At 41.4% G+C, this 20,286-nt stretch overlaps 1 protein-coding gene across 10 annotated transcripts in view; it reads left to right on the top strand.

The window, feature by feature from the left end:
- Positions 1 to 19,816, top strand: part of LOC147011006 (ARF GTPase-activating protein GIT2-like) — a 60,051-nt gene extending 40,235 nt beyond the window's left edge. For 5 of the 10 annotated variants that reach the window (XM_085859082.1, XM_085859077.1, XM_085859079.1 and 2 more), the window contains 3 exons: positions 11,715 to 11,778; positions 12,988 to 13,196; positions 16,509 to 19,816. In XM_085859082.1, coding sequence (XP_085715208.1) covers positions 11,715 to 11,778; positions 12,988 to 13,196; positions 16,509 to 16,704 — 469 coding nt within the window. In that variant the 3' untranslated portion in view covers positions 16,705 to 19,816. Of the gene's footprint in view, positions 1 to 11,714; positions 11,779 to 12,987 lie in introns of all 10 variants that reach the window. The other 5 variants (XR_015052262.1, XM_085859080.1, XR_015052261.1 and 2 more) reach the window with 3 other exon arrangements.
- The last annotated feature ends 470 nt before the right edge of the window (positions 19,817 to 20,286 follow it).

Genomic DNA, 20,286 nt, shown 5'->3' with positions numbered 1-20,286 from the left:
GTCTGATCCGTCTTGACCTACAATGAATAGGATATCAGGTTCACTTAAGTGACCCAGCAGTATTGGCGGCGGAGGTTTTGCACTCTACCGAGTGCTCCCCCTCTCGTTTATTTATATTTTCATTTGTGGATGTTGTCCAACGATTGTTTTTTTATTTTTTAAATTTTTTGTCCTGTGTACCAGCTTCGATGTCAATCGGCACACAAAATTGAAGCTTTCTACATCTCCTGGATGGTACCGATCCTTAATATCAGTCAGTCAGTGAAAAAGTGGTAAGAAAGATGTGTATGTATATATATATATATATATATATATATATATATATATATATATATATATATATATATATATATATACATATATATATATATATATATATATATATATATATATATATATATATATATATGGTGTTGGCGTGTTATGCCTGGTGTTGGAGCAGTGGTTAGGGCAGCGGCTTGGGATCCAAGAGGTCCTGAGTTCAAGCCCCGTTGGGCCACTGAATTAATACACCAGGGGGTTGACTCAGCCTGTCATCCTTCCGAGGTCGGCGAAATGAGTACCAGTGTACTGGGCCGGTGTATACCCCGGTTAAAATAGGTGTACCATATCCCTGTGTCGTAAGAGGCGACCAGGGTTGCGTCAGGAAGGGCATCCGGCGTAAAACATGTGCCAAATCACGATGCGGATCATACGGATGATCCGCTGTGGCGACCCCTAACGGGAGCAGCCGAAAGAAGAAGAAGAAGAAGATATATATATATATATATATATATATATATATATATATATATATATATATATATATATATATATATATATACATACATTGTTGTTGTTAGTCTTTCGGCTGCTCCCGTAAGGGGTCGCCACAGCGGATCATCCGTTATGATCCGCATACTGATTTGGCATAGGTTTTACGCCGGATGCCCTTCCTGACGCAACCCTGGTCGCCTCTTACGACACAGGGATAAGGATTGGGTTTCGCCATGACTCTGGGATACCCGACACCCTCTCATAGGACGGCCCATCGCAGAGCTCCCGTCCTCAAGCGATCCTTCAACCCAAGCCTCCGAGTAGCCGGATTACAGGCGCACGCCACTACGCCCGGTATTATATATATATATATATATATATATATATATATATATATATATATATATATATATATATATATATATATATATATATATATATATGTATGTATACACACACACACACACACACACACACACACAAAAGTGTCCTTCGGGATTTGGAAATTAAATAACATTTCTGTTTTTTAATAATTTGCTTTTCTTTTCTTTTCAGAAATTAGATTAACATTTGGAAATTACCCATGGAAAAATTCACAACTGAACAAAGAACCAAATTCGTGGAATTTTATTTTAAATTTCATCGATCAATTATTCTCACCCAAAGAGCATACTCGTGACACTTCAGTGCCAGAAAACCACCTTCAGATTTCATGATTCGTCAGTTGATTCAACGATTGCAGCACTATGGGTCAGTAAGTGACTTGCCACGATCTGGAAGACCATGTTCAGTGTGTTTGCAGATTAATCGTGAACGTGTACTGGACAGTGTTCAAGAAGAACCAGGAACATCGATCCGCAGACGTTCTGACCAGTTGAGGATGTCTTGGATGTCACTGTATCGCATACTAAAGGCCCTGTCACACCTTGACGTTTTAGCCAACGTATGCCGATTTTTGAATTTTTTTTTCTAAAACGCTGGCACACGTTGAATACGTTATGTGTAAGTTTTGATAACATTGAGAGCACGCTGAAAAACACTGCCATACGTCGTTGTACGTTGCCATACGTCGTAGTACGTTGCCATACGTCGTAGTACGTTGCCATACGTTGTTGTACGTTGGCTTTAAACGTTGTACTTTTTGTTGTCCTCAAATTTTTTCATGCTTGAAATTTCACGACGTATGCCGGCGTATGACTCACACGTTCCGCTACGCTGGCCACAAGTTGTATGCACGGTCTGCGATCGTTGACAGACGTCAACACATGCTACTTGTAAGTTAATCATAAGTTGAGACACGCCGAGGTAATGTTTCGCGTACCCGAAACTTATTTCTAACCTATGATTAACGTGTTGTTGGCACGTTACGCGATCGTTGCCACACATCGATAGACGTTACTTTTAAGTTACTCAGAGGCTGAAAGACGTCGGTATAATGGATCGTCCTTGCGTCAGCGTCCACGGCCACGGCCAGGAGACTTATTTTCAGCATTCTTCAAACTTTTCTTCGGCATGACGAGGATGTTCACACTTCGATGTCTAGCTTGGCTATGATTCCAATTGTCCATCGGCAGCGTCTATTTAAAAGAGTCGAGTTTGAGCGTTTTAACACGTTCAGAAGAAACGCTTCAAATTTCAAAACCCCAGCGTCAAAAAACAAAGGCGAGTGACAGCAATTTAAATCGTTCATTGTAAACAATGAAAATAGCTGAGTGGTACCGTTTAAAAGTCGTTGAGTGTAAAAAAAATCCAATTGTTGAGTGCAAGCGTCTACTTTCAATAGTGGAGATGCAGCTATTTAAATCGTTGAGTTTATCATTTAAATCGTTAAATCGTTAAACGCAAGGACAATCCATCATAACCCACACCCTCCCCCTCACACTCACCTACTACTGCCAACATGAACAAACTACTACTAATACTAATACTAATACTAATACTGATACTGATACTGTTACTGCTGACATGGACATCGACTCAAAAAGGACTCGAAAACACTGTTGGGTTCCCCTTTTATGAACACCATTTTTATATACCAATTCCCAAAACCGCTGGGAACACGTCTTTAAATGGCAGTTGTAAGCTAGAAACACGTTAATTTTTTTTTTTTTGTCGACCGGAAGACGTCATTGGGATACGTCTACATACGTCGATGTGTGTTGGGACTACGTAAAGAATTGGTTCAAAGCACGTCAAACATAAGTTAGAAATAAGTTTCGCGTAAAAAAGACATTACCGCGACGTGTTTCGACTTATGAGTAGCTTATAAGTAGCCTTTGTGGACGTGTGTAAGCGTCCACATGTCGTGTGTAAAACTTATCCCCATCGCATGCGGAACGTGTGTCATACGCCGAGTACGTCGTAAAATTTTGAACATGTTTAAAATTTCTTGACGTACTCTACTTACTACGACGTATGATAGCGTACTTTAGCGTTCTACTCACGTATACCAAACTTACTCATACCGTATTTGACGTGCCCCAACGTTTTAGACACATTTTTCTTAGGTCGGCATACGCTGGCAAGATCGCCAAGGTGTGACCGCGATGTTGACACTTCCATTTCTACGGCGGTTATGATTCGAATCGTTGTGCGTCAGCCTTTCAATAGGCTACGTCACGACATCGTCGGCGATGCGTGCAACGCACTATGCCTAAGTTAGACTATCGTTGGGCATCGGTTGTGTAGGCCGACAACAGGTTCAGCATTCGTTGGTATAAGTTATCTATAACACAACGAAACGTTCTGTGTCCGTTACCAATGCGTTATACATAAGACCAAGTCGCTATGAATACGTCCGAATCTTTTAAAAAAAACATCAAAAGTTCAACGTAAGCCAGCGTTTTACATACATTTTAATACGTTGCCATCACTGGCTAAAACGTCAAGGTGTGACCGAGCCTTAAGAAACGATTTGCACCTGTACCCATACAAAGTGCAATTGGTGCAAAAGTTGAAACCGACTGATCATCAACAACGCTTAAATTACTCAGTCCAAATTCAGAGGTTGGTCAATGAAGAAAACGAATTTGTTCATAAACTGATTATGAGCAATGAAGCTCATTTCCATTTGAACGGTTTTGTGAATAAGCAGAACTGTAGGTTCTGGGGATTAGAGAACCCTAGGGCTATTCATCAACGTGAGTTGCATCCTCTCAAATGCACTGTCTGGTGTGGTGTAACATCAGAAAGGATTATCGGCCCTTATTTTTTTTGAAAATGAGGATGGCAGTGCAACGACGGTCACTCGTGAGCGGTATCGAGCCATGCTCGAGAATTTTGTGTGTCCTGCAGTGAAGGATAATCCTCAGATGTGGTTTCAACAAGATGGAGCCACTGCCCACACGGCACGAGCCACGATGGAGCTTCTAAGGCAAATTCTTGGACACCGAATAATTTCGCGAAATTCAGAAAATTCTTAGCCATCACGTTCTCCTGATTTGACGCCTCCTGATTATTTTCTTTGGGGTTACCTAAAGGAGCGTGTATACATCAATAAGCTCCATACAATTCAGCAGCTCAAGGACAACATCTATGCAGAAATTCGAGGGCTGCAGCCAGAGTTATTGTCCGCTGTTATGGAAAATGCTATCGAAAGAGCCCGTCTTTGCGAAGCCGAAAATGGAAGACATCTAAGCTACATCATTTTTCATAAATAAAGCAAATTTATCTCCATTCTGTAAATTTTCTTTTGGTATAAAAATATTCATAAATTATTAAAAAACAGAAATGTTATTTAATTTCTAAATTCCAAGGTGACTTTTGGGACAACCTGTATGTATGTATGTATATATATATATATATATATATATATATATATATATATATATATATATATATATATATATATATATATATATATATATATATATATATATATACATATACAAACAATTTTAAATAGGTTCTTATGGCTAAACAGTTTCATCAGTTCCGCTTACTAGACATCACCTAAGCAGACATGACCAGTATACCCCAGAGAGGGAACATCAATGGACACGTGTTTTGGGCTTGTTGGCCCTCATCCTTCTGAACTATGCCTTTTTAATTTTTTCTTTTTTTTAAGGTTGAAAAAACAAACAAATATTTATACAGAACTTGGGATGTGTATTTTAACCCCATGGCCAAAATACAGTCCAATAAGACTGTCCCATGAGCATCCACGCACATGCACCTCAGTCCGAAATACATGGTCAAATCAAACACACATCCTAACCCCAAAGAGCCAGAATACATGGTAATACAATTGGACCACTCCTCAATAAGAGTAGGTCCCCATGACAATGAACGAAGAGCAAAAGCTCCTCCCCGGAGTGTGCTGGTCAAAACCTACAAGACATTACGTTGAGACCATTACTTTAATGGGTACCAGTGAGCAAATGCCACAGCAGCTATTGCTGCATGCATCCTTACCACCAGGAAATATCTCTGCTAAGATCATGCCTAATAGGTGGAGCCTATGCAACTGCTCAGCCAGAAGAGCCTTCTTAAATTTAAATTGTTCCTTGCTGTTCCCAGAACTGTTTTGTGTACCACAGTCAGGATATTGTGTGGCAGGCATTTATTGTTGGTGTTGTTAAAATATGTGACAGATTTAGGGGAAGTTTTAGCATTTAGCAACAAATATGTATGTATGTATGTATACAGTGCCAATTGAAAGTCTAGACCCCCTTTCAAATTTTTCACCTTTTCTTGCCTTGTAGTCTCGAATTAAAATGCATTAAATCAGACTTTTTCCATCTTTATTTCCACATCATAACCCACAACTTCCAAGTGAAAAAACAGAATTCGACAAATTTCAGAAAATTAATTATAATAGAAACTAGAATATCTTGGTTGGAAGTGTCCACCCCATCTATCCATTGGGACCATACTCTGTGCAGAGCGTTGGTGTTGCCTAAGCAGTCTCCTTGGCTATTGGGCACAATCCTGGACGGGTCGCCACTCCGACACAGTATACCAGCATGCTGGCACTGATTTTGTCGACCTCGGAAGGATGACAGGCCGAGTTAACCCCACCTGGTATTAATTCAACAGCTGAGTGGGATTTGAACTTGGGACCAGAGGATCCCAAGCCGGCCACCCACTACGCCACCCTGTCCACCCCCCTGAGTTAATACTTGCTTTTGAAGCACCTTTGGCAGCATTACAGCTGTGAGTCTGTTGGGATATGTCTCTACCAACTTTGCACACCTTGATTGGGCAATATTTGACCATTCTTCTGTACAAAACTGTTCAAGCTCAGTCAAGTTGTGTGGGGAGCGTTGATGGACAGCAGTCTTCAAGTCATGCCACAGATTTTCGATGAGATTTAGGTCAGGGCTCTGACTGGGCCACTCAAGGACATTTATCTTTTTGTTCCTTAGCCACTCCAGTGTAGCTTTGGCTCTGTGCTTCGGGTCGTTGTCATGCTGAAAGGTGAATTTCCGTCCCAATTTCAGCTTTCTTGCAGAGGACAGCAAGTTTTCCTCTCGGATTTTTTTGTATTTTGCTCCATCCATTTTCCCTTCTATCCTGACAAATGCCCCAGTCTCTGCTAATGAGAAACATCCCCATAATACAATGCTGCCACCACCACACTTCACAGTTGGGATGGTGTTCTCGAGACAATGTGTTGTGTTGGGTTTGCGCCAAACATAACGTTTTGCATTTAGGCCAAAAATTTCCATCTTGGTTTCATCTGGACCACAAAACGTTTTGCCACATGGCTTCAGAATACCTGGAGTGGTTTTTTGCATACCTCAAACAGGACTCATGGTGGGATTTTTTGAGTAATGGCTTCCTTCTTGTCACCCTGCTGAACAGGCCAGACTTGTGGAGTGCTTGGGATATTGTTGTCATGTGCACACAGTCATCAGTCTTTGCTATAAAGGCATGTAGCTCTTTCAAAGTTGTCATTGGCCTCTTGATGGCCTCTCTGATCGGTCTCCTCCTTCCTTGGTCATCCAGTTTTGGAGGGACAGCCTGATCGAGACATGGCCTTGGTGGTACCATACGCCTCCACTTCTTAATGATTGTCTTGATTGTGCTCCAAGGGATATTCAAGACCTTTGAAATATTTTTATACCCATTCCCTGATCTGTGCCTTTCCACAACTTTATCCCGGAGGTCTTCTGAAAGCTTCTTGGTGCTTATGATCGAGTCTTTGCTGTGAAATGCACCACCCAGCAGAGGGAACCTACAGGAACAGCTGATTTTATTCTGAAATAATCAGAATCACTTCAATTTAACACAGATGGAGGCCACTTAACGAGGTGTGTGATTTTGAAGGTGATTCATTTCACCCGGACTAATTTACAATTGCTATTACAAGGGGGGTGGACACTTATCCAACCAAGATATTCTAGTTTTGTATTTTTTAATTAATTTTCTAAAATATGTCTAATTTGTTTTTCACTTAGAAGTTGTGGGTTACGATGTGTAAATAAAGGTGGAAAAAGTCTTATGTAATGAAATTTAATTCCAGGTTATAAGGCAACAAAAGGAGAACATTTTGAAAGGGGGTGTAGGCTTTCTATAGGCACTCTAAATATATATGTGCATGTATATGTATGTGTGTATAAGAAAAATTGTGTGTGTGTGTGTGTGTGTGTGTGTGTGTGTGTGTGTGTGTGTGTGTGTGTGTGTGTGTGTGTGTGTGTATGTGTGTGTGTATATATGTACTGTATATGTGTATGAGACAGACAGAGACAGAGATGTTTGCCTTTTATAGGTGTACTAGGTGTGGATCGGCTCGCTACGCTCGCCTCTCCACACGTCATTGCAGATACTGACGTCACATATTTGCTGTGTTGTCATGATGTACACCAAACATAATACAATCATTTATTTTGTACAAATTTATTTGTAACATTGGTAATATATTTCTTTGAAATTTACGTTATATCATAAGGTTCAAGTGGTTTAATGGTCAAGGGTCTAAGCTGTCTCATCTGTCTTAAGGGTGTAAGTGGTCTTTTGGGTGGTCTAAATGGTGTTGTAAGTGGTGTAAATGGTGTTGAGGGCTCAGGGGTCTTTTGGGACCTTGGGGTCTCTGAGGTCTTGATGGGTCTTCAAGGTCTTTTGCTCCTTGGTGACTTTTTGGTCTTAATGTTCTTTTGGGTCTTCAGGGTCCTTTTGGTCCTCAGGAACTTTTGGGTCTTTTGGGTCCTTGGGGACTTTTGGGTCCTTGGGGCCTTTTTGGTCTTCAGTGACTTTTGGGTTAAAATAGGCATATCGGATTCATGGACGGACCAATGGACTGACTGTGCTTTTCGTTCACACACACACACACACACACACACACACACACACACACACACACACACACACACACACACACACACACACACACACACACACACACACACACACACACACACACACACACACACACACACACACACACACACACACACACACACACACTTGTGCTTTTCTGTGCCTTGCGTTATTATGAGTATGTTTGTCGTTCACAGCACCTTTGAATAGCATTGTTAATGTACATTGTTGAGACCAGCATGCAGACAAGCAGTTTGAATTGGCTACTTCACATATGCTTCAGAGCAAAATATATATATTTATACAGTATCTCTATTATAATACCAAGCTTGCACACTAAAAACTCGGCTCGCCGTCACACGATCCCTATGAAATTGCTGTGGCACTTAGCGGACGTGCCGACAATGTTTGGGAAGTCTTGGCGTTTCATAGTACCACTTGAATTTTGCACAATGCGTATTTTTGTCATTCCCGTGTACGGTCTGTCGTCTGCTACCAGCTATGTTGTACTGCTATCCCGTGCATGTGCACGGGTATCGCTAGTATGTATATATTAGGGTGGTCCAAAAAATTCGAAAAAAATAGAATGTTGCTCCACAAGCTTAAAATTATTCTAATACTTGTGCGTGCCCGTATGTGCAAAAAAAACAAAAACGTCTGTCTGTCTGTGACCACCGTTTCTCGACAACCGCCAGTCCGATCTGATTGAAACTTGCCAGGAATATTGCCGGGGCCCCGCAGATGTGCCTTTTCGATGTTTGATGTCAATCGGACGAGCGGTTCCCAAGTTACGGCCATTTATCTGTCGACCAATGACAAACGGTGCTATGACGTCACAAATGACGTCACAATTAATGTTTCTTTTTTTTTGCACGATTTACGGTCCGATCTGATTGAAACTTGCCAGGAATATTGCTGGGGACCCGCGGATGTGCCTTTTCAAGGTTTGATATTAATCGGATAAGCGGTTCCCAAGTTACGGACACGGTGCTATGACGTTACGAATGACGTCACAATTAGTTTGTTTATTTATTTTTTATTATTATTTTTTTGCATGGTTGATGGTCCAATCTGATTGAAACTTGCCAGGAATATTGCTGGGGACCGGCGGATGTGCCTTTTTGAGGTTTGATATAAATCGGACAAGCGGTTCTCAAGTTCCGGTCATTTATCTGTCGACCAATATCTGCGAGAGAGGGGGACGGGAGAGGGGGGATGAGAGTGGGGGCGAGAGAGAGGGGCGAGAGAGGAGGGGGAGAGAGGAAGGGCGAGACTAGGGGGAGAGAGGGGGTGAGAGAGGGGGGGATGAGAGTGGGGGGGGCGAGAGAGAGAGGGGCGAGAGAGAGGGGCGAGAGAGGGCTGCACATACTAGCACGCACCTACGGGCCCGCACCTACGGGCCCGCACTACTTTAATATAATAATAACTAAATAAATAACTAACATATTTTTTGTGAATCATTGAATCTAAAATACTGGATGTTGAGCCGGCTAGAAATAAGTTCAGGCGGGAGTGGAGACAGCAATATAGGTGAAGATGACAGTGGTAGGCAACAAATGGAGATGTATATCTGTCGTCCTCCCATTTTTGGCTACTTCACAGCCAAAAATGGGTACAACCAAAGTTTTTTTTTATTATTATTTTCATTTTTTTTGCACGATTGACGGTCCGATCTGATTGAAACTTGCTAGGAATATTGCTGGGGACCCGTGGATGTCAAGGGTCTGAGCTGTCTCATCTGTCTTAAGGGTGTAAGTGGTCTTTTGGGTGGTCTAAATGGTGTTGTAAGTGGTCTAAATGGTGCAAATGGTGTTGAGGGCTGAGGGGTCTTTTGGGACCTTGGGGTCTATGGGGTTCTTTGAGGTCTTTATGGGTCTTTTGGTCCTTGGCGACTTTTTGGTCTTCATGGTCTTTTGGGTCTTCAGGGTCCTTTTGGTCCTCAGGAACTTTTCGGTCTTTTCGGTCCTCGGGGACTTTTGGTCCTTGGGGACACTCTCTGCACACACTGACATTCTATGCACCAAATCGTGCTCATCACCTGGTAAATGAGACGAAATATTCTAATAGTTTGTAATTCCATTGATTGAAAAATTAGGGTATGGTCAGATACAATTACGTGTACTTCTGTACTTTCTCGGTGAAAATGGACTGCATTTTCGAACTCGGTGGGGTCGATTTACTCTAAGAAATGTTTAGAAGGACAACAAATTAATTATAGATTAGAAAATATCGAAATGAGTAGGATTAGTAACTCAACTCCAGTAATGATAAATCTTGTTTTAGGTCATATTTTCGAAATGGTAGTGAATTCAATGTCGGTGCAGTCATTTCTTAGAGTAAATCGACCCCATGGAGTTCGAAAATGCACTCCATTTCCACCTCGGACATCCAGAAGTACCCGTAATCGTACCTGACCATACCCTAATTTAACCAACTCATGAAATTAAAAGTCGTCATATGGAGCGACCTCTAAATCACCTCCGATCAACTTAAATTTTTATATGCGCGTTATTGAATCGTAGTGGAATAATTTAAGGCTTGTGGAAACAACATCTGAATTTGCAAAAATTTTTTTACTGTTTTTGGACCACCCAAGTATATATATATATATTTTTTTTTTAATTCAGATTTTTCCAACAATACACTCATACTGTACAGTCATGGTAAGTTCCTTGTTTTAACATTTCCCTTAAAGTTTAAACCAATAGGATAATATGGGCAAGTTCAATTAAATTTCTGGAATGGAATTCATAAAATGGAAGCTGGAATTTTGTCATTTTCACAACAATCAACAACAGTTGAACCTCCCTTCTGTGGCCACATGAACAAATAGTATTGTATTTACTGCTTTGAACTTGCTCCTAAAAAAAAACACTTATTTATACACTGATAGGTAGACACCACCAGTATAGTATGCTTATGCTCCGTTATACAGGCAGCACTGTTGGCTTGTCCGTATGTATTAACGGGCTGATTGTATTGGCCAAATTGTGATCTCAAGGCATGCAAGCACAATAAAGTAGCGAGGGGGAGGGTCAGCTCATTTCTTACACAATGTTTGAGAGAGTCAGTGAAATGGTGTAAAAATTCTGCCACTATTGCATACGTATCATATAGATGGCCCCGTATGTCCACCACTGTGATCAAATGTAGATACTTACTTGCTGCTTTGCAGATTTTTTTTTTATTGACTCACCATTAAAGTAAATATGAATGCCTTTCATTACATCATGATGGATCATGTTTTACATATATGTTAAAGCTTAAAATCAAAACCCCGAAAGGGAATTTTTTGGAATTTTCAGCTTTTTAGCGTTTATGCACACTTCGATAATAATCGCTCCTTAGAACCCCAATTGTGTGCTCGCTTTTACAAAGATCGTGAAGAATCTGAAAAAGCATAATCGTGAATAAAGTCTGTCTTGACAAAAAAGTTGCCAGCAATGTGACACTTTTTACCACTGGTGTTGTGGAGGACATAAATGTTTGCACATTCAGCAGTCAGATCGTTTCGACGAGTCTCCAACACTATCGTCTCCTGATTATTCAATAACACACTCAGGGTGACAGATTCGGGGGAAGTCGGTCGTTATGGATTTAAAATTGGAGTTGTAATTGTTTTCATTGCTGTTGTTGCTTTAGTAAGCACGACTATCTATCTGCATGGCGATGAGTCACAAATGCATTTGCTTTTGCAGCTTTTTACCTTGTTCAGAGAGAATCTCGGCTGCAGCACATGACGTTGCCGCTCTGTTTCCAAAGGTAATGTCAGCGTGGTGCACGGATGTGTGTCACTGCTTGGACCTCTCATATCTGCTGTCTGTGCTGTGCCAGCCAAAAGGCCGTGGGACAGACTCACACTGTTGCTCTTCCTTTCTTGACATGGAAGCGCTGACTGTGCACCACTAACAATATCCTGTCAATCCTACACTCACTCAAAACCTGAGTGCTAGTACCATTACAGTTTTGTAATGGTGGCCAAGATTTCTGCTCATGAAAGCAGGTGTGGTGAATTACACCCAATAACCATGACTGTTTGCAACTGGAAACATAAACATAAAAGATGCCTTGCCAGTTTCGAACAGACCGTGGCCTGCATTTTAGACTGCAGAGCAATCCTCTCATTTGCATTACCTGGTGAAGTTTTAGCAATGAAAACAAATTCACCAAAACATCAGCACCCTAAAACATTCCACATTTGTTAAAGCTTAAAATCAAAACCCCACAAGGGAAATTTTGGACAGCTGCCTTTATGGGTGACAGGCTGACTTGACATTGACTTTATAAGCTACAGAGGGACGTTGACTCCCATTTTGAATTCATTAAAGCATCGTGGTAGGCACTTTGGCCCGGGTGGGCCCTCAGGTCTACACTGATCCTGATGATGCCCCTAACAAGAGTATAGGTGGTATGTAATGATGGCCCATTGCTCTAGGATACGAGGCCCATCCGCCGTTACGGGAGACAAACGTGACTGCTCAACCTTAGTACAGCTGAGAGGTTGTTGTTGTTGTTGCTTTGAAGTAGTCAAAAATACAGGCCTATCCTTGTTCTAAACTGTCAAGGGATCTTTTTTTTCCCCTATTACAAGATTGCTGCTGTGTCGTACTAATCTGCCTCACTCAGATCATCACTGTGTGTTTATTTTCATCCCCTCGCATGCTTTCAGGTTACAAAACTGGTGTATTAGATTGCAAAGTTTCCACAGGTGATTTCCTCATCCATCCCGAGTAAAACTCGACCCAATTAATTGGCTTTCATCACCGGATAATCTTGCATGCAATTGGTGCCCTTTAAATTTTATTGCGGAAGATGATCATGTTTAATCTCATGTGAGGCAATCATCAGAATGTTTCCTACATTGTAAGGAAGTATAATGATCGGTTTTCATTTCCAGTCATTAAATGCCTGGTTTATGATGGGTATTTCCACATTGTTTCCGACGGTTTGTGTGTGCCACTATTGCTGCAGCGGCCCACGGTGGAGAGTGTCCGCTCAGCGCTACAACTCCTCACGGGCAGCGCTTCCAGACTCGCGGCGGAATGCCAGCGTGCCTCTAGAGGGCCCAACGGAACTAGCAGCACCTTGGACGTGCAGCAGTTGACACAGCAGGTCATACAGTGTTCTTATGACATTGCCAAGGCAGCAAAGCAACTGGTCACCATCCTGCAGGAACCACGGTGATCCATTTTTTCCCTGGGACGTTGAGCCTTTGCTCAATATTAGGTCTCAGGTTTTTGTTTTTTGAGTGAGAACTGTTGAAAGTGATTCACTCTTGTGTATTTTAGGAGCAAACGTTGGTTTAAATATGTTTTGTTGCAGAGGGGCCGTTAGATGAAGTGGGTTGAGGAAACGATGTTTGTGCAACAATCAGAACCTGAACAGTTCACACAAGATCTTTGAACAATTTTCTCTCCTTTTAAGCTGTAGAAACTACATCCCTATTGCCGGTTACGGTCTCTTGACCTGCACACCACTGCCTGCTGGACCTTTATATTGAACAATGTTCCGCGGGTGCTTCTAAATCGTTTAATGACAATGTTGCACAGTGAGGATTTCCCTCCTCGGACCAGCTGTACCTCCACATCAAACCTTTGGATCAGCAGACCCAGGAAGAACTGAACGCCACTTCTTTCTTGGGCATCATGTAAGATCTCTCAGATATGCAGCAGTGCCGGTGAAACTGCAACTCTAACTGGAAAGGTGCTTCGAGCACCAGTAAAATATTCGAGCATGTGAATACAAACTTGCTGACTGAGGAAGCAAGCAGGGAATGTGTGATATGTCCTGCGAACTATCATGCAGGTTTTAACTCTATATGTTGCATAAGTCATCAGGGAATTATTTTTGATTTTTTTTTTCATGCCCCCATCTCCCCCCACCCCTCTCACACCTCAAGCCGTGAGGAATTTGTTCCTGCATAGCTACCTTGTTTCTTTATTTAACACTTGGTGGAGATGAGAGCTGCATGCCGTGGCAAAAATTGGGTCCTGAAATTCTGAGTGTTAAATTGGGCGAACAATCCGCTTCACTTTGTTTGTCACTACTTCAGGAAAGTGAAAGATGAACTCCCTGCCCTTGGATTTAAACTCAGCATATCATTCTCATACAACAAGGAGGTGGCAACCTGTCACATGGATGTAGAATCTCTCACCTTCCTACCGCATCCTCTTTCATTTGTTGCACAAACCAATCTTGGCAAATTATACTTATAGAGTCAGATATGAATAATCAGACTTTTCCTCAAAGTGTTTCTTTCTTTCTTTCGGGTGTTGGCCAAAAACAAACACCTATCCATTACCTAGTCTTCAGTCTGTGGTCCAACACTACCTTTGTGTGTGCAATGAATAGTTTCGGTATTGTTTCCACTTTGATTTCTCATTCGATGGACTAATCATGCTTGGAGCACTTTCTGCTGACACGTCTTTCCCCTGTACCACATGTCGCTTCCGATTCTGATCTTCCACAATCTATCACATAGGTTGTTTCTGCCGAAGCAGGTTCTGGCAAGGATTACATTGGGTGGTTTGCCATTGCTTTTGCAGCAATAGTTAGGGCAGGAATTTGGCCATGGTGCTGACAATAGCTCACCTACTCTTCGGAAAGGACACCGTGAGATCTTTGATGTCCACCAACTAATCCTAGCAAACAGGATGTCCAGTTTAACATCCATCTGATGAACGGCACACACATTGATGAATCACCCTTCCTGTGAAACACCAAGATGACAGTTTATAGCTCAGTCAGGATTTAAACCCAGGTGAGACAGCTTAGAGGCGAGTGTCCATATCTCTAGGCCATCCTGCCACCCCTTGTGTCACTGCAACTACTAAAATTACAAATAGGTGTCGCAGAAACTGTGAGCAAGTGCTACCGAGACTGCTGTTGTACAATGATAACCTTACCTTAAGATTGCACAAACCATTTCCTTTTAACCATCTTGCCTTGTAATGACAAAGCACTTTGCATAAACGCTGCCCACCAGTATCACCAAACTGTACGTTCCAAAGACAGCAGTGTTTGGCACGAATAGAGAACGCACGATGTTGTCGCCTATTCTTGCTTATGCCTTTGTTTTAGGTCACTCTGTGTCTTGAAGCAGCTACCCCTTTAAACTTTAGAAGGGCTGCTTCTCTAAAACCGGTTGAGTGCCCTGAGCCGCGTTTCGGCAATTTGTGATCAAACTTTCTGGAAATGCCAAATTTTCTGTTCATTTCTTTATTTTCTTTTTATTAAACCAAGTCCACACTTTCTGCCCTGCTTTCCCATCTGACTTCTGGGGGGTTATTATTATTATTATTTTAAGATTTTAGGGTTTGTTACATTTGTTCTTGTCAAAATTACATTGAAAAATGTGACTTACTGTTTTCAGAGCAGTGTCAGTGTGGCGGTTTACGTTCGCTTCTCCCACACTGATTGATTTGTTCCTTTAAATGCACGTGTTTAGAACGGTCACTGACATCCTTGTGCTGCTTTGATTCTTTTGTCACTGATAAACTCACCTAGGTAAGGCCTATCCACAAGGGTATTTGTTATAGTCCCATTTACATCTCATAAAAGGTTTGGAAATGAAACACGACAAAGTTGGCTGTTCCCCCATACTTCATTTAACCATTAATGACGTCACACAGTTTACGTTGTTTAAAAAACGTATGCAGACTTATTGGTAGAAACTAATATTCCATTAACTGTTTGATCCAATGAGGATATATGACACCTGGTATCATCACACTGATAATTTTTGATAACCAGTGTTAAGATTTACCAAAGAAGTTCAAAGTTGACTGCATCAGTTTTTAACAATAACAAGACAGTTCATAGAACACCTTACCCCATGCGGTCTTGAGAAAAAGGACATGGGAAGAGTCTTTTCAACTCTTGTTTTGCGTTTCTGAGCATGATCTGTATATTAGCTTTGTTCGGGAACTTTGAATCACGGGTATAATGGAAACCGTACGAAGCCGATGGGTCAAACAGGGAGCAGTCCAGAGCTGAACCTTTTGCCAACTCCTCTTGGAGAAACTGATGATTTTGGAAAGATCTTTGAGAAAAAGATGAACTAAACAAAGAGGTATTTTGGACGAAGTTAGCTCTGTGGTTGCATCGCTGGACGCTGCCATTTTTTGTTTGAATCTCGCTGTTACTCCACCCGCAGAGCGCAGCAACTCTGATTGGTCGAAGCGGCATAACATGTTGCCCAAGTACTGCTAAAATGAAGGTTTTTGGAAGTGCCAACAAGGCATTTTGTGCTCCACAGTGTTCAAATATAAAATTCAATTAAAATAAAACAAAAGTTTTAAAGGCCGTAGGGGGGAAAAAAACAAAAAAACGATGGAATCGGAAGTTTACCGCTTTTGATGCACATTCTTTTACACCACCTTATTTAACACATTCAATTAGTTCTTCATGTTTGTTGTTTGTGTCCTTTATGACGTCACCAAAAACAGTGAGCTTGCTGTTTGGAATAATTTTATATTTTGTTTGACCACCAGAGTGACAGATGGATGGAAGCGATTGCAATTCTACGAGTGCACATGCACACTCAGGATGAGACTCAGAGCCAAAATAGAACTGCAGGTTCGTGTTCAGATTCATTTTCTACAGTATTCAAAATGTAAAATTCAATTGGAATTAAGGTGTTCGAAAAATTTAATCGATCATAGGAATAGGTTTACAAACACAAAGTGAACCAATTGCTTAAACGAGTTTTGCACAATGTACATGGGGTAATAACAACAGCAATATCTGTGAGCTTAGGAAGTTAAGTAGCAAAATCGTGCTCATCTTTCTGTAGTTTTCCCTTACACCAATCTTTGCAAATTCTTCTTCGTCTTTCATATGCAGCACAAGGCTGCAGGGTAGCATCATAGGCCGAGGGCACGTGCTGCTGTGCCGCTGATGCAATACCCTCTGGGTCAGAGCAGTAATTTGGAATTTGGCCACGATGCTGGCGATAGCTTGCCTACTCTTTGCAAACAACACCGTTGGGCTCTTTGATGTCCAACTAATGTCGGTGTACGGGATGCCCAGTGAAACGTCCGTCCGAGAGACGGAACACAGGAATAGATCGCCCTCCCCGTGAAACATCTGGATGACAGTTTATACGTGGGCCAAGATTCGAACCCAGGATAGACAGCTTAAAGGCAAATGTGCATACCTCTCCACCATTCTGTCAGCTTATCTTTGCAGATAATCAGCTTGGTTGGCGGCACCCATCAAACACGGTAAAATAGCCCCATCGATCTGTCCTTTAACCCAAGTCAGGCCTGGCTCTTTTGTCCCCCACCCCATCGACAGGTCATAGGCGGGGGACATTAAAATGAGTTCCGTCTGACCGACCGACGGATCATCCGTCCATGTACTTTTGTGGACACGATATTTCAAAAACCGTTGAACATTTAGCTTTCATATTGCAGATATCTCTTCCTCATGACATTATCTCAACCTGATTAGATCACGGCTGTGATTGGCTGAATTTACTGCCATGGCAACCATCTCGGTAACTTTTCTTGCATACGCGATATTTCCAAAATCCGTTCAAAATTTATCTTTCATATTACACATATCTTTTCTTCATACCACCGAGAAGGCAGGGGATGCACAGTATCAATCCAAGATCCTCCATCTCTCAGCTAAAACACACTTAAACAAGGAACTGAAGTATGTTTTATCCTTGTTGCTTGTCATGTTTTAGATGAGAGATGGAAGATCTTGGAGATGAAAAGTCCGATTGGCATGAAATTTGGTGTGTGGATATAAAATATTCTTCAGAATATGCCTATATCATTGAATTAGTGATAAAATGTCGTTTTTTTTTTATAAAAAAAAATTATTAATTAAGCAAGTATGCAAATTTTATGCATGTTTTCAAAATTTTTATGCATATTAAATTTGGAATCAAAAAAATGCGTGACACTTCCAAGAAAGGTCAAGAAACTGTTTGGTTGTTCATGGGGGTTACAGAGAAATCACGAAATGTTTACAGAGGTGGGGTCAATTTGACCCCCAGCCTGAATAGGGTTAAAACAAGGCTAACTAATGTTCAGCATCTTGAAATAAACTGAAGCTGGCTGCATACCACAATTTCTTGCAGTAAACATGTCGTGACATAGTTAGACCAAGGTTCCCAGGGCGCAATCGCAAGCAGGCAGGACAAGTTGTCCTCCGAAAAGGGCAAAATGCACAACTTGATTACCCCCTAAACAAGGTTACCAAGGATCCATGGTGTTGCACAAATTCCTGGCTCACTTATTGCAAGAATCGTCACGAGAAAAGCATATATATATATATATATATATATATATATATATATATATATATATATATATATATATATATATATATATATATATATATATATATATATATATTCTTTTGTTTTATACTTTTTGTGGTTTCATTTTTGAACCTGGAGGAGATGTACTGTAGGAATCCTACAGGTTTAGTCTCCAATGATGGTTTGACAAACCTCTTTGGGCGTGGCTGAGTACCTGAGCAAGTCTTGATTTGCTGCTCCGTTAACATCAATACATGACGGCCAAGGAAGTTGTATTTGTCGTCATCTGTCTTTTTCCAGCAAATTACGTATTAAATGCCGGCCGGACGTTTACTCTTACACGAACGATGATGTATATCGTGTGGGGCGTGGCTAATTGCTCTTCTGTTTGGTGGGAAAACCTCCTCTTCGGTGATGTCACATTTGAAACCAGAATTCAAAACTGAAAAGTAAATAAAGTGGAATCGCTGTGAACACGAAATATATAAACTACCTGCAATTCGACTGAACAGGTGAGAACTGGAAGTGTACCGTTCATTTGTAAGGTGAGAGCCTGAATTTCTCATCATTTGTTGTGACCTTAACCTCCACCCTGCATTCATCTGTGTGTTGTTTGACCTCTTCGTTTATTTACTCTGATTACCCTCTGACCGTAAGTATAAATACGTAAATATAGAATCTGTAGACAAAATCAAAAAGAAAATCCCGGTGTTGCTGCTTTCTGTGATTGGTGGTCAGGGATTTAATTTATTTAAACTTTGTCGTTCTATTTAAAATCCTTTGTTTTTTGGAATGACAGGTAACGGTGATCATTATATTGTTTTCTTCTTCTTCTCTCCAATCCCGAGGCTCCAGGTGTCCAGATTCCCGATCTCCGTTCCGCTTCTGTTATAAGTTGGTTAAGTCACCCGGCAAGTATTTTTGTGTGGGGTGTTCCTTTTGCTGTGTCCGCCAGCTGTCACATGACTAACCTCATACCTGTGACGGTATTTTGATAATTGTGCAAAGAAGCGCAAGGTTTGAAACGCCCTTGAAAAATGATTTTCTTTTCTCAATCATTTATTTAGAAATTGATGATGGCACTAATTACTAATTCTTCCCAAAATCTACAAAAGAAGAAACACTTTTCAGTCTCTGTATGGAAATGGTTACTTTTTGTTAAAATAGATAATAAATTGTGCTTTGAAAATCCCACTCAGTGTGTATCGACCAATGAGCATCTCCTCCCCTCCAGGTATTTTGCAACGCCTTAACTAGAGTGAAGTCGATGATGCGCCATCGCAAATTCCCAAGCTTCCCACATCAAGGAAATTTGAAAGATGGGAAAAAGTTCCACTGGGAATGAACCAATATCGAATTTTTGGTTTAATTTTTTTTTTCCGTTCTGGACCCCTGTGACCCAAAGTCCCTACCCTCCTGGGGGGCATGAACTTGGGATCAAATGCAAAAAATCGTTCCATATTTAATGTGTCCCCCAACGTTGATTGCAAGTACGAAGTTTCATTAAAATTGTGCTCAAAGTTACTTTTTATTTGTGTCTGACCTTTTGACCCCATTCTGGGGGGGGGGGGGGCTGGCGGTCCAAAAATGATGCTGCTCTTGGACCTTCGTGCCATGTGGTGATCCGAACTACCAAGTTTAGTGAATTTCTGCCCAACTGTTTAGAAGATGCGAGACGGATAGACAGACAGACAAACAGAGCTGATTATAATACCCTTCCCCTCCCCCCCCCACCCCCCGTTTGTTACAAAAGGTGTGGGAATAAAAATGTTTTTGTTACTTCAGACGACTTTGTTGAACTATTTATCGCTAATTGGATTGCAATACGCAAGTCGGCCGCGAAGGGATGCTATATTAAAGTTTGCCTGCATGCGGTCTCACTCACTCAGACATACAGACCGGACTGTCAGGCTAAGCCCTATATGCAACACCCCTCCTCCCCCCACTGTGTTATTTTCAATGGATAATATACCCTATAATCTCCCATCAGGTAC

Source organism: Eptatretus burgeri, chromosome 16 (assembly GCF_056783735.1).
Source record: "Eptatretus burgeri isolate ZD-2024b chromosome 16, Ebu_testis_v1, whole genome shotgun sequence".
In the NCBI taxonomy this organism is placed as follows: domain Eukaryota; kingdom Metazoa; phylum Chordata; class Myxini; order Myxiniformes; family Myxinidae; genus Eptatretus; species Eptatretus burgeri.
This window is presented reverse-complemented; position numbering and strand designations above follow the sequence as displayed.